This window comes from Electrophorus electricus, chromosome 17 (assembly GCF_041902795.1).
Source record: "Electrophorus electricus isolate QZ-2024a chromosome 17, ASM4190279v1, whole genome shotgun sequence".
Classification (NCBI taxonomy): domain Eukaryota; kingdom Metazoa; phylum Chordata; class Actinopteri; order Gymnotiformes; family Gymnotidae; genus Electrophorus; species Electrophorus electricus.
Window position 1 is genome coordinate 21,542,413 of NC_137513.1, and position 26,935 is coordinate 21,569,347.

The window sequence follows — 26,935 nt, forward strand, 5'->3', positions numbered from 1 at the left end:
GATAAGACAGAACAAAAAAAAAAAACCCTTAGGTTGCTGTATTCAGGAAATTATGAGTCCATATGGTGACGGATTTCACGCTCGCTTTCAATTTGTCAGGTTTTTTTTTTTCAGACCGGTACACTCGAACACAAAGGCCAAAGAATTATAGGCACCTCTCAGCAAAGCGTGGATGCACGCAATAGCTCGTCCTAAATACTGGCCATCAATTCCAAACTCTGTACCAAGAGCGGCGGTTAAGATGGACCAAAATCTGCCCCAGGCCGCATGCCAATAAAACGCTTTTAGGTAAATGTGTGCCAGCACTATAGCGCCATTTTAACGACCCGGTATGTAGGAACAAATACGCGTCTGCAAAACCATCTTTGCAGGAATTCCGGGGCTCGTGAAGCGTACGTCGCGGGGCTGCACGTAGCGCTGCGTAATTACGAACGCAATTAGAAATGGGAATAAAGAAATCCAGCCTACTTTGGCTCCGATGCGTCTGAAGGCTGGGTCATCTTCGTCAACCTCGAAGTAAATTTCAGTCGTGGTGATGGAAAGAGTCCCACGAGCCACGATAACAGGCGCTATGAGCTGCGCGGGGGTGCTCAGCACCACGGGGCCTGCAAAATAAGACGAGAGCGGTGTCATTTTAACAGCAGTCGAGGTTTCCACGTGTCCGTTAATAGCGCAGTTAGCACAGCATTATGCATATGTGAAATTGCAAAATTTTTGCAAAGAGCTTTGTTGTGAAAATAAAACCATTGCGCCTAAGAGAAAACTAAAACGGTGTCCTTTAAACGCACGGAGCAGACCTACTCCTCTGGTCTACAGGACTTCATGGTACTTTGTATTAATGTAGTGATTGCATTATTAATGCAATATATTTTTAGTATGGAAATGGGATATTACGTTAATTCAGGGCTATGCTTTATATTTATTTATGGGTATTTATTATTAAAATACTCATAATGCTCCAAGTAAAATGGCCCTTCAGAACAGAGATAAAGGTGATCTACAGGAGCGCAAAACAAACGCAAAGGCCTTTTTAAACATTTTTGACCGTTGTTTTGCTATCTATATCATAGCTTACAAAACAGCATCTGGGGGAGATACGCTTATGTTGCGTTATGGCGCGTTAATATGAGCTAATCAAATCAGTCCTTTAGATATCTAATTTAAACATATCAAAACATTTAAAATTGGCCTTGTTAAACTTCATATTTTTAAGTTGGCCTTTGACCTCTGCACAAAAAAGCAGTGATCGCATCTCTCTGCCTCTCTCTCCTTTTACTAGCGCACAACTGCAGCGATGCAACCGCCCGGCCGTGTCTGGGCTGCGAGAATCTCTTGAAATTGGGATATTTATCGATCCCCTGGACTCCAAAGAGCCACTTTAATGTCTCATCAATCTTAATCTGGAGTCCTCAGACAATTAGATCCGATACTGTTGCAAGATTACAAGCGGATTTGGGTTTCAACTCCCAAAGGGCTCCTTCACCGAGGCGCTTGACCGCTCTGAGTACAGCCGACTCAGCTTCCCCTGCTCAGATACACTCTCTCCAGCTCGCATACTACTGAGCAGTAAGTGTTCATTACAGGCTTGATGGGGCTGAGTCCAAATTTAATCAATATTAAATCTACTGTTTGGACTAGCCTTTTGACATTTACTGGAACCTGTAATTTTATGTATTTATTTTCTATTTAAATGAAAAGCTATTTCTTTAGTAAACAATTAAAAATAATATTTGTTGAATATTTAATGGAAACGTTGGGGAAAAGAAGTAAATACATTTCTAAAGGCGAAACGCTGTAAAATCTCTGCGTTATCTTCGACTCGAAATCGGTCGCTCCTTTCAAAATGTTTCGATCTGTGCACTCAGCGTTCGTCTCTTTTGAAATTTTACACAAGAGCAAAGCAATTTTTTACACTAATGAAACTTGACATCTATCGCAAAAAGAAAGGTTTCACCTTAACTCTCGACGAGTTTTTTATGAATCATCTTTATATTTGTCTGTATAACAAGGCCGGCCATAAAGTTGTTATATTTAGCTGACCTGTGCCGACACAATTTAACTTGAGAGAGAAGGACGCTATATATGAAGACTTTGAAAGACACTTAGGAAAAACAGACCATGTAGCATTCGTCCAGTGTATCCCCGCCATAGAGGACAGCCAGACGGTTCAGCCCTAATCTCCCGCGACCTTTTCATAATCGGGGTGTTGTATTAATATATTTACATAAAAGATAATAAAATAGCCTCGTCTAACCTTTGCTGCTTCTCAAAAACAAAACTGCTCAACTGTATCTATCCGCTGTTGTATTAATATTAACATGCAAGACAAACACTATAACGAAATCAGCAAGAACAACAATAATAACATTGAGGTAGATTTTTAAATTTGTAGTTTAGAATATGTGGGGGCAACGTATGGCCCTGGCTCCCAAAAACGGATTCTGTCACATATTTGGATTTCCTGACCTGCGTGTTTCTGTATATTGCTCAGTGGGCCTCAAAAACAACTGCCTGCACACGTTTTAAACGGGATCCCGCACAATTTATACCAGGAGAATAAAGAGTCTATAGAACGTGAAGCATTAATCTAGAGCCGATTTGCGCATGTTGCGGGATTTGCAGATGAGCTCGTTAAGTGAGACAGGTGCGGAGGTGCGCGCGCACACACACACACACACACACACACACACACACACACACACACCGGCTGCGCTGCGCCTGACGTCAGCTGGCAGACGTGCAACGCTCTCCACGGCAGGAGCAGTGATGCTACTGGAGGGTAGTAAGACAAAGGCACGTAGGGAGAGGTGGCAATTTACTGAGCTGTGTTTTTTGTTTTTTGGTTTTTTTTTTAATAGAATTTCATATTGTTTCTTTATCGTTCTCGTTTATTTATTTATCCCCACCTCCCGACATGGAAATAATCATAGTTAAGTGTTGGCTATTTTGGAGTGCCTGGAGTTTACATTAAAAATGCGCTGCCTACATTAAATATAAATATACACTCGGGGTTTTCCAAACACACTCCTTTAAGAAATAGTTCTGGGCTACGGATGCCTCATACAACTCCAATTCTGCTACTAGCCTTATTGCTACATCAAAAAAAAAATTATATATATATATATATTTATTTATTTATTTTTGTGTGTGTAGCCTACTGCAAAGTCGTATCAGCAGGACAGTTCTGCAGTGCACTTGGCTGGAAACATTAGCCAGTTAACATTAACACTACACTGATAGGTACCTCAAACAGTTTACTGGTTTCATTTAAATTTTTTTTTTAAAGTCACATTACTTGCACTGACTCATAGACCAGAGTAGATTACCACTTTACCAGCTGAGGGCAGGATCCCAAATGATAAAAAAAAAAAAAATTAACTTATCTTATTGATCTTATTTTATTCAGGAGTGTGATGAAGTCACAAAGATTTATCCTTATTAACATTACTGTAACGGGGGAAATTGTTCATTTAAAGTTGCATTAAAACTAATGAATAGGTTAGTCTCTTTAAAAAAATTAATACACAACACTATTAATTAAAGCATTGCAGTATTGCACAGTATATTAGCAATTCTGTGGAAAAAAAGATTGTAAACAGGAGGCAGACAGAGAGAGAGAGGGGGGGAGAGAGAAAGAGAGAGAGGGAGAGAGAGATAGATCTGTTTCATGTAGGCTACTTATATGATAAAGTTACTGTTTGTGTGTGGGAAAACAAAACAAATCAAAACGAAACAAAACAAACACCAGTGTAAAGCTCCTCTACAAAACCCCTGGAATGAGAAGCTGGGTCCAGGAACCAACCCTGCTCCTACCAGTGCTGGCACCATGGCCCCTGTTGGCACATTTCACTCCTTTGCGCCAGCATTAGCATGTAGCAACACAACAATACCAGCACAGTCCCGTTACAGCACACACACGGGCATGCTACCTCAGCCAGCGCCAGGCTCCCTCCACAGCTCCCCTGGTGTTGGAGTGAGGCAGTGCAATCCTCCTACTTTTCTCTAGGAGCGTTAAGAATATGGAATGTTTAACACTTACCTGAAACTAAAGCGCATCATCTCTACACTGACGCACATACACTGTTGCCACTTCATACTCAGCACGTCGTTTATGGGTGTTTTTTAAAAAAAAAATTAAAAGTCAATTCATCCTGTGTTGAAAGATACAGGTTTAGGTAATAGGAAGCTCATTCTATTAATTTCAAAGGGGATCTGTTATGCTTTTGTGTTTTTTTTTCTCTTTCTTTTGGTTTGTTATATAACATCAGCATTTAAATGGTCTGCAGAGTTACAAAGCCCAAAGCGCACGGCAGACAGAGTAATTCTGTCCCGAAGAAAGCACTTTTCTCATCTTTGTTACGGGCATATCGCCCGCCTGGTTGGCACTCCACGGAGGTCTGCGATGCTGGATTCTTCTCTCTCTTACTCGTGAAGGACAGGACTCCCAACAGAAGATTCGGGTCCAGAACCCTTAAGTGTGTTTTGTTCTTTGTGGACATTATACTATGTAGATAGCTGGCTTTGCTAGCTAAACAGAATATTTGCTTTCCAGTAGCCAACGTTCGCTGCCTACATTGGCCGGCTACTCTACTTGCGTTTGATCTCGACAAACCCGTGGAGCGCTTAGGCGTCCAACCATATGTGTGTGAGCCTGCAATGGAGGGTATTTCTGGTTGACTAGGCAGGCAGCTAGCTAAGCAGTAGACTTCCAGGCTAACGTGATGACTAATCTCACTGTCAAAAATTGCTCAAGCGTTTAAAGGCTTTTTTAATAGTCGCAATCAGCTGTTGCAGGACAGAAAACAGCCTGGAAACTTCCACACACTGTAATGATTTCTAAGACAAGGCACATTTCAAAAACACTTTGAGCCTAAAAATAATAAACACAGAAGAGTTCACCAACAGAAAAGCATGCCAATTTTCAGTCTCAATTTTCTTCAACCATAAATGTCAGATTTTTGCATTGATATACCTAACAAATAATTTGTATCTTTTTCAAGCGCAGTCTGCAGAACTCAAGGCAGGGAGACGAAGTACGTGGGGGGCGGAACCGCTCTGGCGGTTGACCAATCAGAACAGAGTGGGTAAGGCGGCCAGTCAGAGAAGAGGGGAGGGGAGCTGAAAAGAACAGGCGCTCTAACAGAGCGTATCAGGCAGAAGGTGCAAAGATATGTACAGTATGAGAAAAACAATGAACACTAAAAGAACATTAATAGAATAAATCTATTCTAATAGAACCCCAAAATAAAATTATGAACACTGAAAATGAGCGTAATAGGTCCCTTTCAAAGTATAACACTTCTACAACTTTTTTATGTTAACAGAAAACACATATATACGCAGCTTTTACCTGTTCTGTAACAGCCTGGTGTATTATTTTTGTTGTAATTTAAACAGGTTTGGAACCGCTCTTGTGTTCAGTAGTTTGATGCACGAATTGTAACTTGGCTCGCTCTGCGCATCTTCCAAATCACTTTGTCTGCCGCTCCATACGATCTTTCAACGAGAGTTGAATAAATGTTTGTAATGGGCTCAAAGAAGAAGAGTGCTGCTAGGGGGAACAGACATGGAGTTTCTCACTGCACGAAAAAAGGGAGCAGTGCCATAAATAGAAACCCAGTCCATTTGCTGCTTTATAATGCCTGTGATTGGAGCACAGCAAACATTCCAAGAATTTATGGGCTATAACAGGATCTGTCATAGCACTCAAGCGAACTTCACAAGGTGCGCATGCGCGCGCACACGTACACGCACAGGTACATATGCGCGTGCACACACACACACAGAGGTACACACACTACACACACTCATATACACACAGACACAAAGAAGCACCTCTTGATTTTAAGCAGACATTTTCTGTAAACTGTTAAACACATTTTTTTTTCTCAGAAGATGCATTGCTGATCAATATGTGAGCCACAGATGACCACTGACTATCTTACCACTGTCAGACAGAGACGCTGCCGTCTTCCACTGGCTGCTGCTAAAACCTTCAGGCTGCCGTACAATCAGCACAAGAGGGCCGCTACTAAACCAAGAAGAAATCTGGACAACTCTGCTCCTGGCATCTAACCCACACCAATGGACTCTCAAAGCCAGAGGAATCAGGGCACAACATAGGTGCAACCGAAAAGACCAGATCACTGTGCCATTTTACACAGTCGCAAAGCTCCAGTCCTACACACATGTTTGCCTTTGCACTGCATGCAGTATGCATGCGGCAATTAATGACCTAAAGAATGAGTAGGTGAGGAATGGGAGTATTAAATGTAGCGTAATTAATAGGACGTCTACAGAGCCTTAGCCGTACATACATCACGGCGCCGCAGTCCCACACCAGCTGGAAGCGCTCTGTGCTAACGCAGCCCTGCCACGGAGTTTTGCAGCTGTAGGGTGATGGGGACTACACTGCACCATTCAATCAAGACTTACATTCAACATCAAGAGGATATGAGGAATCCTTAGAATAAAGCAAAGGAATTGAGATTAAGAAATTAAGATTACGAAATGAAAATAAGATTAAGTTATATATTTATTAGGTTTGAGATATAAACTTCATTTCACAGTCACGACTGCTTGGTGGTGTGATTGGCAGGACAGGCTGATTTGCTTGTTACTAGTTGATCGAATAAATAAAGCTTTTTGAAACTGGGACAACCCAGCAATGTTAGTTCAATCATTGCAGTTGAGCTTGAAATGATAAATATCTTTGGTGCACTTAGTCTTACTCAAAAATAGTCCCACTTGCCTCTGGAGATGAACCCTCGAGGATGGAAATGTGCTGAAAGGGGAAAAAAATAAGGTAAAAGGAAAAATCCAAAAACAGTGACAAATAAATTGGGAACAGAAGGATGGATAAACAAATGTTTGGCCGTGGCAACGGGAACATTGGAGCAATACACTCCACAGCTACACACTGCGCTAGCCTGTCAAACTATCTTAACTAAGTAAATTGCACTGGACCGGCAGAACCGTCACAGGGGTGTCGGGTAACTCTGACTGGCCGTTCTCACTGCTCAGAATGCACCAGACCCTTCCAAAGATGCACTATAAATCGTGTTTTTAGAACGTTGGAATAAAAATCAGCAGCTGCGCAGAAGGAGAGGCCAACCTGCTACGCGCCAGTGCCCTAGGCCACACCCCCTACAGCGGGTGGATGGCAGGACACGCCCACTCACCTGCCAGGTTGTCCATGTCCTTCTCCTGCAGCAGACTCACGACGTCGTCCTCCCCCTCCAGCGTCAGCTCCGCCTCCGTGTTCTGATTGGCCACTGCCTGGCTGTGCAGGCCCTTCCTCCCCTTCATCACATGCTCGTCCTCACGACCTGTGGGAGTGGCCACACGCACCAGTGAGGGGCGCCACTGAGTCACCTCGCTCCTGAAGCTCTTGTGTGTTTTTGGGGTTTTTTTTTAAATTCTGAAAGCATGCGAGTCATTTGGAAAACTAGCCCCATGCACACTGTGACATGTGACTTAGTACTGAGCACAGATCACAGAAACATTACAAATTGTGATACTCTGGCACTTTGTAACATAAATGCAACTGTCATGAATGTTTTATGTAAAGCCGGGGAAACTGTCCCAGTTTTGTTTTTCTGCCCGACTCTTCGGCTAACGTCCAATCTACGGGCAGTTCTAATGAAGGCCTTGGACAGAAAGGAAGGCGTCAGCTGGAAAACACTGGCCATTTGTTTGTAAATGAAATGGGAAAAGTCTGTGTGCAGTTTTCTCCCAGATTCTAAGACACCAGAACTAGGAAAGACATTTTCGAGCTGAGGTCATTCTTTGAACTGTCATCGACATACCACAATGTATTTTTTTTGTCAGTTTTTGTACTAGTGTTTGGCTTAAACCCCGTTGTGTTGTAGTTTGTTCAGACTGTTCACCTCACCTTGTTAAATTCAGAATCATATCTGGCATGGGTCTCTAAGCATGGCGTCGTATTGGATAATGATTTTAGACTGTAGCTAGACCTTTCATCTTTGAGCTCATGCAGACATGCTCTCAAACACTGCCCCCGCCCATGACCAAACACTGTCTCTCTTCCTCGCAGAGGCGGTTGAGACGGTAACTACTGGCCCTTCCGCAGTTCAGAGTCCGTTAGGCACAGAACCGCTCGATAAGTTTGGGCGATGTCGGCTTTGAGCCCACAGCGCAGATAACCAATCATAGATGCCACCGAAACTCATCCCCAAGCCGAGCTTTGATTGGAAGGCTGGAAAGCAATGCCGAGGGTTCCAAGTGCGCCATGCAGGAGGGGACGGGGGGGGGACGGGGGGGGGGGGGGTCACTTTCATCTGCGTTAATTACTCGAGAAAGACAGGTAGGAACTGCAGGCAGGCACCTCGCACACCACCGCACACTCACGTCCAGGCGGGACTGTGCTCTTTAAGGTCGGATTTGCCAGAGGAACTAGAACAGGCAAGCGTTAAAAAAAATTGAAATGAGAAAAATAAGGGAGGCAAAAAAGCAGGAACTGCTCATCAGAAATGTGGAGGAGCGCGACACTCGTTTGACGTGTTTCTCTTCAGCAGAACTCTTAAAGCGCTGCTCATCTCCCCCGAGGTTCGCACACCTCATCTCACAGGGGTCGGATCTGACTGTCATCAACGCAGCTACCGCAGGAGGAGGAAGGGGCGGCGGGGGGGGTGGGGGGGTTGGGTTTGACGGACTTCCTGCTCTGCCTCCTGTCCGCGGAGCTTTCAGCAGAGCTCCCCAGAAGGGAGCGAGCCTGTAATGTTTGGAGGCAGGGACCCAGCCAGCGGTCACAGATCAAAGGCATGCGAGTGAAACTTAAGAGTGTAATTCTGTAAACCATCGTTAAAAACGGGCACGCTGACGAGGGGACTGGGGGCGGGGCCGGGGCTCTGATTGGCAAGACGGGGCTGAGGACCATGGCGCAAGGCAGGCAAAACAAACCAGGCCGATTCTGACAACGAAAACGATCCCTAGGCGGATGCGGAGATGGCGGGGGGGGGTGGAAAGGAAGAATGTTTGACTTGACGATGTTTTCCACAAATCAGTTTAGCTGCCAGGCAGGAAAGAAACGAAAAGTAGAGACAAGCCAGTGAATGAGCAGAAAGACAGAGACAAGAGGCAAATAGTCTCAGGAACGCTGATATTGCGTTGAATGATTAGAAAGTGACAGACCTTCTAGATCTTCTCAAATAACCACTTTAGCAACAAAGACATCTATTTGTCAGCATTACTACTGACGAGCGAAGAAGAGGCAGGATTCCACACCTCCGCAGGCAAATTCCAGATTGAAACTAGAAGACGCCGGGACTGTGGTGTCCACCAGCCCTCTGGGAGATGGCCAAACCATACCTGCGCATCCAGACCGAGCTGGAGAGAAAGCACAGCAAGCCGTAGTCACATGCCCATGTCCTCAGATGGGACTAATCTGTCCCGGGTGCGGCCCTGCTCAGGCACGCCAAGAGGGAGAAAACGCAGGACAAAATGTGGTCTGCCAATCCTCAAGTCTTTAGTGTGGGAGCAAAAGAGAATAAAGGTGGGTATATGCAGCGCTCAGGTGGAAACAGATGAAGCCTGAAGCGAAATCTATAGTTAGCCACCACTTAGGATACTAAAGCCGAAGCAGACTTTACAAACTAAACTCGTGTGGCTTAACGAGTAGACGGGACGACACGCCTCGAGTCTGCCACGGCTTAAAATAGCGCGATGCGCATTTGGACACAGCAGACATGGGGCTCGGAGGAATGGAGACCCTGACGCTCGTTCTGACTACAAAACGAGTCCCAGCAGTTTCGCTGCTGTGGAGATTTGCGGGCTCAAACGTGGCTGTTTACTCTCCTTCTTTAACAAGACACATTTGCAAGCGCATACGGGCCACGGCAGGGACTCCACCGTTTGTGAAAGCGGCCTCTGAGGTGGAGCTGTTGGGGCGTTCGGTAGTTTTACTGTGCAATGCGGGACAGATAAGGGCAGAGAAGACCCTTACACTGTTGTTGACAAGTGTCTGTGTGTTATATATACCGCTGGAGATCTGCAGTATGGTGTGGGCCATCCACTTTTTTATTGCCTCTGTAGACTAGGAGCACGTGTTTCTCTGGGGTTTGTGAGTGCTCCACTACTCCCGCCGTCTTCAGGCCGTGCCAAAATGCGAAGAAAAGTAATGACCTAACGTTCGTCTTAAGCGCCAACTTCCCGCACTGGGTATTATTTTTTAAAACCCATTTACAAATAGCTGAAATGCTTTTCCATAACAAACCAGAATTACAAGAGAGCTTAGCCGTCCCACTGTGCGTGTGTCTGTGTGGCGAATTAAAACATTATGCCCGTAGCGAGACTTCGGGCTGCCCTGTGCTGTTCACGTGAAGGGAGAGTCTCTTTTTTCCTCCTTCAGAAATGCCGGATATCCAGCGCGAGTCTTTCTGTGAGCCCATTAAAATCCCCGAGAGGTCCAGGCTCATCTGTCAAGCACCAGGGACCTGGCAGCATTCGCTTCACCGCCGCCACGTTTCTTTGTGCTCGGAAGAAACCACGCCCCCATCCCCCGAAACCCGAGACCTGCGCTCGCCTTTCGGAATGGCTCTGCTCCGAAGAGGAGCGTCTCTCGTGTGGGCCAGTGGGAGCCAACGCGGCTGCCTGCAGCTCCCAGCTCCCCGAGCCGCTGGTGCCCAGACCCCGGGGAGGGCTGTACTTCCCGCCACGACCCACGCAAGTTGTCCGTCCTGGCTGCGATGCACTTTGAGCAGCTGTGTGCGCGTGACCGTTTAGTGGCGGAGCCGCGTCGTCTTCATTTTCTGGCTCCGTCCCTCTCGTTCCCCGCTGGTTGTTATTATCAGCGTTCGTCTGTCTGCAATTTCCGAGCTGGGCTCTCCTATGTGCGGTCTCGTTGCTGAGGCACACGCTGCACCGACAGTGAGCACAAGAATAAACCGGCGAGATCCTCCGCATGCGTGTGCGTGGGACTGGGGTGGGTGGAGGAGCAGAAATGCATTAGAAGAGTGACATTTTCAAAATCCATGCCGTATCAAAGAGCAGGGCAAACAGACACTTGCTGCATGTCAGGTTGTCACGGCAACTTTCCAGTCGCGCTTCCCAGTAACGGAGCAACAGCGAGTGTGTTTCGAAACAAAGGCAATGGCATGTCAGCCTAAGGGTCCTAAAGGCGTTGGTATGGCGACAGTGCATCTCTCTCCTTCACTGTCTGTATTCACCCCCCCCCCCCCCCCCCCCCCCTCCGGCCTGCCCCATCCCATAATAAGCTGTAAAGATCTCTGTCCGGCTGGGTCCAGCGGGTCAGGGTGGAACCGCTCACCTGAAAATGATTCGGCAAGGACACCTGAGCAGGAACAGGCCGTTAAAGAGCCGGATCAATATTAACCTGGCTTCCATTTCATGCTTGCTCAAGTCCAATCAGCTAACAATATACCCGGGCCACGGCCAGGACGACGGGCAGGCCAGGGGCCAGGACAAACGGCTCATTATACTGTCAACACAGCTAAAAGACGCGGAGGTGAGGTTTTAAAACACACTTCCCCACAAACATACTTTCTCCAGCAACAATAAAGGTTAACGGTGTCTAGAAAAAGCACATGGAAACAGAAGAGGGAGGGTTTTTGTTTTTTCTGTTTATCAACTGGTGCAGCCAAAGAGCATTATTAAACTTCAAACTTTGAAAATTACCGGGGGTTCCAAATATCGTCAGAGCAAATGGTGATAAATCACAGTGAATTAGATATAATGATGTTGTTTTTGTGGCGGCTGTTCCAATTTTCTAGCAAAACCGAAACGTCTCCCATATCCTATCACGCCATTACACTTAGGCCAAAGATGAAAATGCAGAGGCTAACACATCTGACAATATGACAAGCAGTTTGAAAACATGTCATCCCGAATACACATAAGCCCCTACTGACTCTTAGCAAAATGCCAGCAATTTGATCGGCACGATCCGTCAAACTCTCCACTTCCAGGAAATCAAAAGCACAACGCTTTATTTATGTTCTCCCTCAGTGCGCGTGTCCACCCAACCACCTATTTTCACGCAGTCACAAAACAGCCGTGCAGCCTGTGGGCCGTCCCTCCGGGGCATTCTCACCGAGGGGGACCCACTACACATCCAGTTAACCATTCCATGATGTTTCCCTAGCTCAGGGACGAGTTGTTCTCCTTAAAAAATCCCCTGCCAACCAACTGCCAACCATAGCTAATGTCCAAAGAGGACATGCCTCTTTGAAAAGGGTCTCTTGAACAGGCCTGTGTTAGCATGGACTATATATAAACATGGTTGGTTTACCACTTAATGATACGACTTGACAGCAATAACATCTGATTCAAATACTCTCCGCGAAAAGAAATAGATACAGGAGGCTTGAGCACTACTAAAATAAGACATTTCATTATTTTTCACCAGCATTTTCACTCAACGGAATCGGTCCTGGTGACAACGCGGCTGTCTCACCCATGGCACAGCTGACCAAACCCGACCTGCAATGGTTGGGCTCGGTGGCGAAGCTGGGGGAAGCCTCATGTTGTATGAAGCCCACGTAGGTACCAGGCTGAGGTGGTAGCCCTCCCTGGGGAGATACCCCGTGGACAACACCTGACCACAGGCCATCCCTTTACACACTGCCAGCTCAGGCATTAATCTCCTCATCAGTGACACAGGGAGAAGACAGGACTTCAGCGAGACGTCAGCACGAGTAGCCCGGGATAACCCAGCAAGGACAACTGAGAAGAAGAGCAGAACAGCTGAAGGTGTACAGTTCTATGTGAGGAATTTGGAGATAAACTCGCTGCCGCAGTGGGCTGAAAGCGACCATGTGAGCTTTGAGCACATGCTTGTTTATTTGTTTGGCCATATTTAAAAGTTCAATACTTTTCTTCTATAAGCGATTTGAATTATGTCTGAAACTGCACCACTTTCCTGTCCTGACCTGTTACATTACCATTTCAGTATTTTTCATTTCATTATTTTAGAATACTCTGATCCTTTAAACCTGTCATCAGTGTACCCATCAGGAATCGGGTTTACAGAATTCCCGTTCAGTAATTAGTGACATTTCCTAAAGTTGTTTGTCTTGCTTAAAACAGAGTGCAGCATATCTGGTCTGTATGTCTAGTCCAGTATCGTGTTTCATTTTCATTGTTTTTTCTACCGCTGCCTATTTTCAAAACAAGTTAATAAAAGAAAGTAAACAAATGAAACAGGAGAAAGAAGAAAACGAAAATCTCAGCAGTAATTACTGTGACTGTGATATGAACGGGGCCTCCTGCAGACCAAGGAGCAGCTGGTAGGCCTAGACTCTCGTCTGTGTGTGTGTGTGTGTGTGTGCGCGTGTGTGTGTGTGTGTGCGTGTGTGTGTGTGCGTGTGTGTGTGCGTGTGTGTGTGTGCGTGTGTGCGTGTGTGTGTGTGCGTGTGTGTGTGCGTGTGTGTGTGTGTGCGTGTGTGTTGGCTGTCACACAGTGACCATCTGACATGGTTTGCCTGAAACAGTCGGTCTCAAAATGCCCGGGAGAATGAACATACAAACACAGTATGTTCAGGAAGCAGTTGAGAATATAGGGAGATGACAAACAATATGGCAAAAATAAATAAATCAATCAATCAATCAATAAAATAACTGAGGTTTTAATCTCTGCAATAAAAACAAAACAAAAATAACCAGGATCAATGATAAAATACTGACAAGAGACTGTTAGAAAACATAAATTAAAATAATTAAAATGAAACATAATTAAAATTAAACGTAAAATACCGCACATTATGGAACCTTAAATGCAGCATCTGGACATGCCTGACTGGCAAATTTTAGCACATCATTCACACCCAACTCGTTTTCCCCAGCAAGGCTTCATGGAGAACCTCCATCCCTGCTGGTGGCAGATGACAAGGTTTGCTATTGTCCTGGTGCGTCCATAGATTCTCCCTTGTCCGCGTAATCCGCCTGTCCACGCTCTCCTCCGGCACAGAGGGGCACAGCCTGCACTGGGTAATAGTATCCAACCTCTTCCCTTTAAAAGGTGGTGTAGAGGGACCCCGGTGTGTGGCGGCCAGAACTACGAGATCAAACTGGTCAGGGAAGGAAAGTTCCCAAGCCAGATTCGGAAACTGTTTAACAAATTTTTATTTTTTTTGTAAATGACCAATGCGATTTGCCACTCGATTATGTGCACTGCTGACAAATAAATTCTGTCATAAACCCCAGGTGCCATGTTCAGCTGAGAGGAATACAAACAATGTTCTTTCTAATTCAGCAAATATTCATAATATCCACAAAGCTATACCCTTTTTTGCTTGTGTGTGTATGTGTGTGTGTGTGTGTGTGTATGTGTGTGTGCACGCACTCCTCATGAAACAATGATGTCATTGTATGTAATGAACAGTAATTTTGAGATAATGAGCTAGACTGACAAAGACCAGCAGCATTATGATTGGCTGCTGGCAGAATTACTGACCATAATCCTCTAGCGATTTGCACGTGATGTCCAAGTGGGTGGAGCCGAAGGGGTTCCGGACAAATCTCCGCCTCCTCCTGAGGTCGTCTTCCCAGTAGTCAAGACGCCAGAAGTCATGCAGCTGACTGTGGGTGGAGGGGCAAATAACCAGTAAACTCAAATAACCATTAATAAATAACCAGTAAACACAAATAACCATTAATAAATAACCAGTAAACACAAATAACCATTAATAAATAACCAGTAAACACAAACAGCCATTAACAAAGAACCAGTAAACACAAATAACCATTAACAAATAACCAGTAAACACAAATAACCATTAATAAATAACCAGTAAACACAAATTACCATTAACAAAGAACCAGTAAACACAAATAACCATTAACAAATAACCAGTAAACACAAATAACCAATAATAAATAATCAGTAAACTTAAATAACCATTAATAAAGAACCAATAAACACAAATAACCATTAACAAACAACCAGTAAACACAAACAGCCATTAACAAAGAAGCAGTAAACATACCCATTAACAATGCAAAAGCAACATGTAAGTGTAAACTGTTACCATGGACCTCAAATTACAATATTGTTAAGAATCCTAATATATTATGTTAGCTCACAAATAAAAGTTAGATCCCATAAAACTGAGACACTGTGTAGAACACAGTCTTTATTACTCTTAGATAACAGGAAGCCTTTTGATTTGACTTCATTTTAATGTATTTATTAGTTATTATTATAACTGCACATACATAATGGATGGGCATGAAACAAGAGAACACAGGAGACCCCCAAGTCTTCTTCAGCAAAGCCCCAACTCCAGGAGGCTGCCCATGGTCGAGCCCTCCACGGTGAGACTCTGTCACCTGACGGTGCTGTAGTGTGCGCATAAATAACGTGCCCGCCCCGTTAACAAAGACAGGGTCAAATTACAAGCAGAAATGGCACTGCAGTACCACTTTTTTTACAGCACTTTTTAACAGGTCTTGTAAATCAACGGTAGGGCCCTCCAAGCAGACAGCGTGAGGTTTAATGACGCAGTGAGAGGCGGGGGGAGGGCTCTCACCCATAGCCATGGCCTCGGCCAATAAAACAAGGCCCCCCGCTGTGTATGTGCCGGCGTGATTAAAATAACGCGCTGAAATATTCATCGAAATGATTCCTGAGGCCCTGGAGCAATACGCAGAAAATTGCGTTTTTATCCATTATTAATAACACCGAATTAGGAGCCATATAAAAAATACGAGCAAGAAAGGAAGAGAGAATGAGAGAGAGAGAGAGAGAGAGAGCAAGACAAGGAGAAATAAATGGTCGCAGCATGTGGTAACCATCTTTGCAAATGATTATTCCAACATTAGCAGAGACCTGAGCTAATTTTATTGCTTGCAGCTAATGCAAACCATTAAGGGGAGGGACTGGCATCAGGTTACTAAGTGCAGCCCATTTCCAGTGGGCTCAGGCTGGAGCCGTTTCAAAGGTTTTGCCGTTTGTCTTCGGTTGGGGGGGTGGAGAGACGGAGTGAGAGCAAGAGAGAGAAACGAACAGAAAGCAGGCACGGAATAACAGCGGAACTAATTTGGTCCGAAGAGGGCTTCGGGAGATGATGAAGGAGGGTGATGATGGTGGTAATGTGGGAAAAGATGACGAGACGGTAAGAGACAATCAGCGGATTCCGCACGCGGTTCGTCTTCATTACCGGCAATGCGCGTGCGGAAATGCTTGGTCCTTCTGTGCGAGCCCCGTGCTAACTCCAGCAATAAACAGCACGGAACCAGTCATTAGATTGCTCGGTCTACATCTCATGGAAACGACAGCAGTAGTATACGCTGTACTGGGTCACGGCGTAGAAATGGTTTTTAATTTCGAGGTGGGCTGCGGGTTTCATGTTTATGTGAAGAGCAAGGAGTAGGGGAAGGAGGACAGATCTCCTTATGGCTCCAGTGAGAAATCAATGAGAAAACAAGGAGAAAGAAATACAAACAGGAGTCAAAACCAGCCCACTCACTTCAAAACAGGAAGCAGCCATTTATAAAAGAAGTACCTCCAGCTACGGGCTAGATGGTGTGGAGGTTCTCCAAAGCGTGCCGTAACAGTGTTGCTGCCTAAACAGATTACCGCAGGATTACGGCACAAAGAACCCATCATCCAGGCCTGCGCGCCGTTGTTTGAATATATCTAACAAATGTCAGGATATCGGAACGCTCCAGAGACTTAGCTGGCCTCTGACAGCGCTGAGAGATCATTCTCAGTTTAGCATCAATCAAGCGGCTGTGTGTGTGTGTGTGTGTGTCTGCTGGAATAAAGCGTGCTTGCATGCATGAGTTGTATGCCAAAGGTTCATCACGTGGCAGGAGATGAAACGCAGAGCGCGGCGCCCGGGGGGGCTTGTCTGCTGTCAATCTCGGCCCTGGGAGAGGCTGCCGGAATGAGACGTCAGGAGACAGAGGGGCCAAAAATGCCTAAATGACGTTGTAAACGCGAGATTACGGCATGAAAAAATGCAAATCCAGCAGAGGCAGCCGAGCGCTCGGTGTTTGAGATTATAACCCCCAAATCTGGCTGCGAGCAGGAGCGCGGGGGTATCCGGGTGGGCTTCAAAGGCGACTGAGCAGCAGTCCCGGGACACACGTGACGAATCCGGTTCTCTTTGACACTCGCTCGCCTTGAAGCCCTGAGCGTTTGCTGTTCCTCCGCGGAGAAAAGGGGAATTAAATACTAAACTGTGCAAAAAAAATAAATAAAAATAAATAAATAAAAAGATATAAAATAAAAAAACCCACATACACACACACAAGCAGAGAAGATAAACTGAAAGGTGTCTGAAGACAGCGTGTCGGTTCCTTCGGCCTGTCTCTCCTCCCGTATGCTTTTACTTTGCGAGCGGTTTCTGATGAGTGAAGAACAGGGGGTCCAGGGATACGTTACACTGCGTGGTCCACATCAGGCCAGACATCACGTGTTGCAGGAGTGCCGTGACGAGTGTCTGCTCACCCGGGGTGGTCTGGCTCAGATCCCCCCCCCCACCCCCCGAACCTCACTGTGGACTGGGTGGGCCTCCTGTAGGAACATTCGGGTTTGAAAAATGCTTTGGAATGCTGAAACGCACTGGACTGGTCTGTGATGACGAGGTGACGCTCTGGAGTGACATTCGTGGCATTTGAGCGTGCCACATTCTGAAAGAGTTTTTGTGCAGAGTGCAAAATAGAATATCGTAAAAAACAAAAACCAGCACAAAAACTCAAAAAATGTAAACAAACAAACACGCAAAAACACTTGAGCATCATCCTAAAACAAAGAACAGGAAACACAGGCTTGGTTGGTACCCTTTAAGCGGTACCAGCAAGGATACGGCCCCTGAAAACGCCACACATCTCCACATGAGACTGCTCCACTGTGTTTACTTCTGAGCTGAAATCTTTTTGAACTGTGCTAGGACTCAACACATGAATAAAAGTGTTAAAAGAAAAGTCCCCCTCTCCGCTCCTCACGCGCCACTGTATCGCGAGCAGCACTGACGGCCGTTTCATCTAAACGGCAATCACTGTCCAGAACGAGCTCCTGATTCACTCCACTTTACTGACCACGTGTCTCCTGACAGACATAAAGGATGGCGGTGGGCCCGCCCCGCTCGCGTGCCGCTCAAATTTATTAGCCACGTCGCCCATCAATCAACCAAATGGATTTCCAACTGCATTTTAAAAGCTAATTTCCCCGGCACAAATAACCAGAACTCTCGGCCGAGCGGCGGCACGGTCATTACCAACAAAAGAGCGCAAGTGCACACTAGTAGGCATGCTGCCCTCCCGCAGCCGGAGCTGGATAAATAACGGCCCTCGTCCCGGCAGACGGCGGAGATTCAGTGCTCCCGTGTCCGCGGGGAGCAGCGCGTGTTTGCTCAGGGCCGTAAAGGGCCGACAGCTGTGATTCAGGCTCGAGAGGCAAAGTGGTAAAATAAAAGAGACGCTAACAATTCCATCAAAAAATCCGCGACGTTTAAGGTGGGGCGAGGGCAGCTTGTTTGGGGGCAGCGGGGGTGGGCTGCGATTCGCAGCCGGTACCGCGGAGACGGGGCGGTGCCCCGAGATGGATGATCGTGCCGCTGTGGTCTGGAACGTCCTTCTGCGACTGCGCCTCCTGTGCAGGCCTCGTATATTTAGGAGGAGGAGTTCTGAGATGCTGCACAACCTACACTGCGTCGTATCTAAGATTATGGTCTTTCAAAAAAAAACCAAAAGGACGCAAATAGAACCAAACACATAAATTCTAACTGAAGAAGTGAACAATACAAAAGCCAGAGAAGGATGGACATGTTGTTGTAATCATAAGCCAGGTTTGAAAGAGAAATTGATACTAATTGCAGAAAATACAGCGGTGGTTAGCAGTCTAATCACCTGGGACACTTACTATAAAATATGACCCAGCAACAAATCAAAGACCAATAAAGGCGGCATTGCTGTGGCAACAGCTAATTGGACCCCACAGAAAGGCTTTTGATGAAGGGAAAAAGAACAGCAGTGAAATTCAATAAGATGCCATTGCATTCTGCTTAAACGCTTCCATTGGGGAGCGAAATGGGGCGTAATTAGAGTAAGTGCCGGTAATGACGGGCAAACGCAGGGTGCTGTGTACTCTCAGGGCCACGCTGCCATGTGCCATGTCCTGTGTGCGAACGACGCTAAGCACAGCCGCGCTCGGCTGTCACGCCCCCGCCGGAACTGTACCACCTTTCCTGCAGCCTAACTGAGCTACAGTCTATGTGATTAATTCTGGTTCTACCACACACACACACACACACACACACACACACGCACACACGCATGCACAGATGAAAGGCCATGTGCGAAGGAAATACGTTTCCTTTGAAAATCTCTTGTGATACTGTTCCTCCCCAGCCAGTTGAAAATACACTAATTTCTAAGCACACACATATCTGATACCCCCCCCCCCCCAACTGCAATGGACACAGTTCAACAGAATTGGGCAAAGCTTCCCATCACATCGTCACAAGCCAACTGGTTACCATATGCTGGTGGACATCACTCAAATTTTTCTTTTTCAAAGTACGCTATAAATTCGGGGGGGAGGGAGATTATTTTCGCTCAATTCGCACATGTTGGCTTCCGATGTCTATCGCTCGCTCTGCATTTGACAGGATAAACCAGCATGGAAATGCAAGACCTGGTTAAACTGGGCGGAAAACGGAAAACAGCATGGAGGGGCAGCACGGAGACTCGGAAAAGGCCCAGCAAGCCCGTCCAGTCTGAAGGAGAGCGTCCGAGCGTGGGTCAGATACCCCTTCTCGTCCGCTTTGATGAGTCATCCATTTCCACCACTGCCCACCCTCCCGGAGCGGGACTGGGTGGAGTCCAGGCCGAGATAATTAGCCCCGACGGCGAGGTCAGGCACGCCCCCGGGAAGTCCTCACATGTAGGTCAACAACAGAGCGACGAGGCCTGTGTGCGTAAGTACTACAACAAACTAACGGACCCGCTTGAGGTCCTTCTACGCCAAGTGGACACGCAGCCGCTCTGACGCTGACTCTCAGGCTTGTAAAAGAAGCCGGCGTTGTTATGATGGGGGGGGGGGTGGTTTAGGCAAACGGAGGAGTGTAAGATCACACTGGCATAAAACACGACGAGATGTGAGATGTGTGTGTGTGTGTGTGTGTGTGTGGGTGGATGCTTGTTAAGCTGTAGTGCGTGTTTGGATAGATCTGCACAAAGTGAACCTGCGGAAGGCACCCAAGGTGTCCCAAGGTCTCCTGTCACGTGCCCTCTTTTAGCTGCAAAATAATTACAAAGAGAGGTTTTTTTGTTGTTTTTTTGGAAAGTCATGGCAAAGTTAAGGTGCGTCTAGCGAGGTTTTCCGGAACGTTTTCTCCAGCCAATAGAAGCCAAGGAGGTTTCCGCTACCTTCTGGGATCGCTTCAACCCCTCCTTATTCAGAATTGAATAACACAGCAAACATCTTCACAGATTCCTGCAGGAGATATTTGACCAGGACCAAGTCCCATTGTAGCCTCTAACATTAACTGTCTCACTCTCTCCCTCAATCTCTCTCTCGCTGTCGTTCTGTGGCCCGGTGACACCGGTTAGGCTGGGAGCAAGTGACTGAAGGCTCGGTTTCATCAGAAAGTTATTATCTGGGAGCAGATAGCTGCCATATATCACATACACCCCGAGCCCACTGTTAGTGAAGGGAAACAGCATCTTCCCTGTTCGCTTCTCCGCGGATCAATAGCCGCCTCCTCACCCTCCACGTCTCCCTCTTCCTCTGTTTCCCACTTACCTTCTGTCTCTCTCATCCACCCCACCCCCCAATCCCTGACGCGAAAAAGTAATTATACAAGAGAAGGCTTTGACAATCGATACTCAAGTCGGGTTAAGTTAAGGTCTTGCGGCCCTCCGTCACCTGTCAGCCAGGTCGCTGACGTCGAGGCGGGCCGGCCGGGAGGGGTGGAGGTGGAGGTGTCATAACGGCTTTCGCCGCCACGTTTCCACTGGGTGAGGCCCTGCTGGAGTAATCCGAACCTCGCCCGATGCCGGAAGTGGGGCCGTGAGGCTCGGGGGGGGCGGAGCTCAGCGGCGGAGCCGGTGGGAATCGGCTCCGTTAATCCTGTGTTTATGTGACAGCGTTCGGAAAGGCCCGGCGTGAGCGGGAGCGGAAGCAGGACAGTGCGCCACAGCAGACCCGCAAAGCAACTCACCTTCCTGTTTTGTTTTGTTCTCTTTAGACTCCATTTTAAGTGACTCAGCTGTTTTTTAGGGCTCAACCGACTTGCCCCTCCTGTTCTTCGGAACAGGTGCTTGCTGTTCCGGCCAAGAGAATGGCTGGAGAAACTACCAGCTGCTCAGCTAACGACGCACTGTCTCTGCAGAGGAAGACGCAAGAAGCAAAAAACCTCAGCATTTGTTTTCTCTTTGCCAGGAAAGACATGCTAAACTATGGAGGAGAGAAAAGCCCAAATGGCTGCTTCTGCGCCGTTTGTTTATAAAACTGTCGGGCTGACTGGAGTGGAGGCCAATGGCACGCGAGTCTCATGATTTTTCGATTTCAGCTTTTCTTTTTTTTTTAAAAACGTCATTAATTCTAACGCTCCGTCTGATGCCTCCATTCTGGTGACACGCCTGAACTTTATAATCCGCTGGCAGAGGTCAGGGGTCAACAGAAGCGGGAAGGAGGGCAGGGAAAATAACTCCCTCCAAGCTAGGGAAAGGTGCAGGGAGGGAGGGACTGACATCCAATTTTCAACTTGATTTATCAGTGCAAAGCTAAAATTGATAGTGTGTCATTACTGGGCTCGGAGCTGTCTACCCGAGTCCTATCACAGCCTTCTTGTTTTGATTTACCGGCCCAGATCAATAGAACCCTATACTGTTTCAATTTGAAAAGTATTGATTTTCTGATGGTGACTCAATGCGGGGGACATTCATCATCAGGCAAGCGTAGACTATGATCGAACGTGAGTCCCTCCGCGCTGTGAAGGCTGGTTCACCCCGCCATGTGCGAGAGGCTCCGAGGGACTCGGCCACTGTAGGCGGGACGTTAAGCGCCCCATGCTCCCCCTACCCACGCCGGTCCGGCCAATAACCTGGAAGGGTTGCCGCTCTCCTTCGCCGGACTGGCCGGAAATTTTTTTAGCACCGCAGAGGAATCCAAAGATCCGTGAACGCACCAAAAAAAGGTCTGTGTTTTCTGAGCGAGCTGCATCTCTGAGCAGGCCATGTGTTGGGGGGGGGGGGGGGGTGCTCGTGCAAACTATCAATATTCCTGCAAGTCTCTCCAGGCCGAAGTATGACACACAAAGAGAAAAGCAATTTGAGGGCATCCATGCTCAAAGACAAAAAAAAAAAAAAAATTAAGACACTTTGACACAAATAAATTTTCAAACCAAGAGGGACACACACACACACACACACACACACACACACACACACACACACACACACACTCATAACACCTAGGGGGCATTCTATTTTACAGGAGCAGCATAAATGGGAAAGTTAATGTAGCATTGAATAAGACTAAGCTGAAACACTGCCTTAAGCTCAGGGCATATTGCATCATTTTTCTTCACCAGCAGGTTACCATTACATTTGAATTTGCAGGAACTTCTATGGTACCATTTACTACGCTACACAGCTCAATAACCTTTTGTCTCCATGCAAATGTTGGGACCTCCAAGGTGAGTTCTATAAATATTTGACTAAGCCAGGGAGCTCGCAGAGAATTCCAAACAATATGTTGCCGCAACCCGAGCACAAGCATAGCTATATATAACTCTATAGTGCAAAAGGGATTAATGACAAAATCAACGGCTCTGCGGTGGAATACAGTGTTATGATGGAATACAGAGGACAAAATACTAACTCTGTATACAACATGCATTATAGAAACAAACACGTCGCTGCCAAAACAAACACTCAGGGGATCTGTACATTTCCACAGAAAGCGGGTGCTTGAATAATCTTGAGTTATGTAAAAATTGTAATTATGACTTGTTTAATAATAATGCGCAACTGGTGTTCCCCTCCCTGGTCCTCTGTTGTGCGCATATCGATACACGACACCCATATCTACATACAAACGGCTCTACGGTGGAGTGTGATAGTAAATCAGGAGAAGGGGTCTGCTTGCTCTAACCTCAGATGTTCTGTTCTATTATACTGTGTTTCTCACACAGGAGTTTTCTGTACAATTCTCTATTTTTACAAAAACAAAAAAAAAGAATTATTGAATGCGAGCACACAAGTTTGCTCAGTTATAACAATGACCCCACATCTACACAGTAAGTGATCTATGGGCGGAGAAACCCTCCGCAAATTAGTACTAGAAACAGGGTTAAAAAAAAATCGCACTCAAACGATCTACACGATATGCCATCCACCTTCGAAAGTGAGCTTCAGACGAAATGTCCAAAAATCAGACACGTCCCTCAACGCGTTCACTGTTTGAAAAGCCTGAAACTAAAGCCCCGTAAAGGCAGAGTGCCTCTCCCTCGCACTGTGATTGGCCGTACGTTCCCCATCAGTGAGAGTAAACACGGCACCATAGCGGATGTTTCCTGCCATCTGTGGCGCATTGCTAAAATTTAATAAAGAAATCCACAGCCACTGTTTTAGCAAGCAGAGCAAATAACAGCGAAGAGTGCGTGTGCGAGTGCGTGCGCGAGTGCGTGTGCGAGTGCGTGCGCGAGTGCGTGTGCGAGTGCACATGACGGTGTGTGCACGGGGTGACGGTGACTGTGCACGTGTGGCGTGTGTGCGTGTCCTGGACTTTCTCTGCATCACACTGACATCTTGGCTGAACACGAATGGTAGTTAGATTTACATATATCCGTGAGTCAACATTTACGGTGTGTTTGGAAACACTCAAAGAGCGTCTACTTCAGTAGTCGGCGGTTAATTCCAACCCGGCAGACAACTGCTGGATTAAGTACCTCCAATCATGCACTGGGCAGCTTGGCTAGGATATAAACCTTATCCGTAGGATTTTGCAAAACGTGTGTGCTGTTTTAGAGTTTAGATTGGAAAATTCTGCTTTAATTCATGCCTCCACGTCCCCTGAGGGAAACCTGTTCCATGGTTCGTGTTTTGGAGTTTTGTTCTTTGATCGTTGTATATAAACATGTCTGTACGTCTGTACACAACATTTGTTGGGACTCGGGTCTCTTTAAACAGGGCCCATAAGAGCAGTCTAATGACCACCAGGTGTACTGCTGTGTGAATGAAAAGGGGGCCGGTATGGGTCTCACGAACATGCACTCCCACAAACACGCACACACACACACACACACACACACACACAACCTGACCACCAATGATGTGTCTCCTGGGATTTAGTGGTCGGTTGTGGTAATTGAGTTTGCTGACCTGTAGCCTGACCCTGGTGGAGAGCAAGAAAATGACATTAAATAGCAGTCACACTACAGCTGTGTGTGTGTGTGTGTGTGTGTGTGCGCAAGATACAGGTAATAGTGCAAGTACTTTCCCTGACAGCTGAGCAGACCTCAAGAGGGCAATGTCAAGATTCCGTAACAACAAAGACAACCAGACATGGTACACACACAGACACACAGATACACACACACACACACACACACACACACGAACACAGAAAAGCATCTACGTCTCAGCTGTGCCCAACCATACAAAACACCCAGAGGCGTACCTGTGAGCCAGTGCCCCCCATGCGCCATGTTTGTTGGTGAGGATGTTGACAATCTTCTGCTTCAGCTGATTGGCTGTCACATGATCACGGTGCTTGGCAGCACCAATCAGGTGGTCACACATCTTCTCCTCCTCCCTCCTGTCTGCAGCATACTGGGCACAGTTGGACTGGGAGAGGCGAGAAGAGAGCGTGCAGTGTGTAGAAACACAGAGAAGGAGAGTTACATGGTACAGAGGGCTAGATTTTGTAATGTCAATAAATCTTTAATATGTTAAGTATAGGTTAGAATAATTTAAACAGTTGTTTTCATTTTCATCTGTCCTAGTTGGCCTAAACATTCAAACCACCATGGCCTGATGGTCAGTCCAGATACTCACTCCTCACATAGCTGTCTGTTTCTGTGAAGTTACTGAATACGGTACAGAATAAAAATATTTATTAAGATTAATAATTACGAAACACACCTTTAAAAGGTTAACAAAAGGTGCACTGAACGTATGATGAATGCACGATGTGTGCAAGACGTGTGTGTGTGAACAGTCTGTGTGCATGAATAGTGTGTACAAACAGCATGTGTGTATGAACAGCGTGTGTGTGTGCGTGTGTGTATGAAGAGTGTGTGTGGATGCATGAACATTGTGTGTGTGTATGAATAGTGTGTACAAACAGCATGTGTGTATGAACAGTGTGTGTGTGTGTGTATGAAGAGAGTGTGTCTATGTATGAACAGTGTGTGTGTGTGTGTGTGTGTGTGTGTGTGTGCGTGTGTATGTATGAACAGTGTGTGTGTGTGTATGTATGTATGAACAGTGTGTGTGTGTGTGTGTATGAAGAGAGTGTGTCTATGTATGAACAGTGTGTGTGTGTGTGTGTGTGTGTGTGTGCGTGTGTATGTATGAACAGTGTGTGTGTGTGTATGTATGTATGAACAGTGTGTGTGTGTGTGTGTGTGTGTGTGTGTATGAAGAGAGTGTGTCTATGTATGAACAGTGTGTGTGTGTGTGTGTGTATGTATGTATGAACAGTGTGTGTGTGTGTGTGTATGAAGAGAATGTGTATATGTATGAACAGTGTGTGTGTGTGTGTGCATGTATGAACAGTGTGTGTGTGTGCGTGTGTGTATGAAGAGAATGTGTATATGTATGAACACTGTGTGTGTGTGTGTGTGTGTATGAAGAGAGTGTGTATATGTATGAACAGTGTGTGTATGTGTGTGTGTGTGTGTGTGTGTGTGTGTGTGTGTGTGTGTGTGTGTGTGTGTGTGTGTGTGTAAGTCTGTACCCTTCTACCCTTTTGTTCTTAGCATCCAGCAATCTGGATACAACTCCCTTCTTTTTCTCCCTCCAGCATTTACTAATAGTATACTCACACAGATACGTCTTCATTTATTTATTAATAGTATACTCAGATACGTGTTCATTTATTTACTAATAGTATACTCACACAGATACGTGTTCATTTATTTATTAATAGTATACTCAGATACGTGTTCATTTATTTACTAATAGTATACTCACAGATACGTGTTCATTTATTTACTAATAGTATACTCACACAGATGTGTTCATTTATTTACTAATAGTATACTCACATAGATACGTGTTCATTTATTTACTAATAGTATACTCATGCAGATGTGTTCATTTATTTACTAATAGCGTACTCACATAGATGTGTTCATTTACTAATAGCGTACTCACACAGATACGTGTTCATTTATTTACTAATAGTATACTCACCCAGATGTCATTTATTTACTAATAGTATACTCACGCAGATGTGTTCATTTATTTACTAACAGCGTACTCACACAGATTTGTGTTCATTTATTTACTAATAGCGTACTCACACAGATACGTGTTCATTTATTTACTAATAGTATACTCACACAGATGTGTTCATTTATTTACCAATAGTATACTCACACAGATGTGTTCATTTATTTACTAATAGTATACTCACACAGATACGTCTTCATTTATTTACTAATAATGTACTCACGCAGATACGTCTTCATTTATTTACTAATAGTGTACTCACGCAGATATGTCTTCATTTATTTACTAATAGTGTATTCACGCAGATACGTCTTCATTTATTTACTAATAGTGTATTCACGCAGATATGTGTTCATTTATTTACTAATAGCGTATTCACACAGATATGTGTTCATTTATTTACTAATAGCGTACTCACACAGATACGTCTTCATTTATTTACTAATAGTATACTCACAGATGTGTTCATTTATTTACTAATAGTATACTCACACAGATACGTGTTCATTACTAATAGTGTACTCACACAGATGTGTTCATTACTTAC

At 45.7% G+C, this 26,935-nt stretch overlaps 1 protein-coding gene across 10 annotated transcripts in view; it reads right to left on the minus strand.

Annotated features, from left to right (window-relative positions):
- Positions 1-26,935, minus strand: part of nbeab (neurobeachin b) — a 189,152-nt gene that overhangs the window by 60,594 nt on the left and 101,623 nt on the right. For 6 of the 10 annotated variants that reach the window (XM_081700540.1, XM_081700539.1, XM_081700542.1 and 3 more), the window contains 4 exons: positions 24,611-24,777; positions 14,432-14,556; positions 7,182-7,328; positions 469-605 (listed from right to left, as the gene is read on the minus strand). In XM_081700540.1, coding sequence (XP_081556666.1) covers positions 469-605; positions 7,182-7,328; positions 14,432-14,556; positions 24,611-24,777 — 576 coding nt within the window. Of the gene's footprint in view, positions 1-468; positions 606-5,350; positions 5,886-6,731; positions 6,785-7,181; positions 7,329-9,999; positions 10,856-14,431; positions 14,557-24,610; positions 24,778-26,935 lie in introns of those variants that run through there. The other 4 variants (XM_081700548.1, XM_035534143.2, XM_081700547.1 and 1 more) reach the window with 4 other exon arrangements.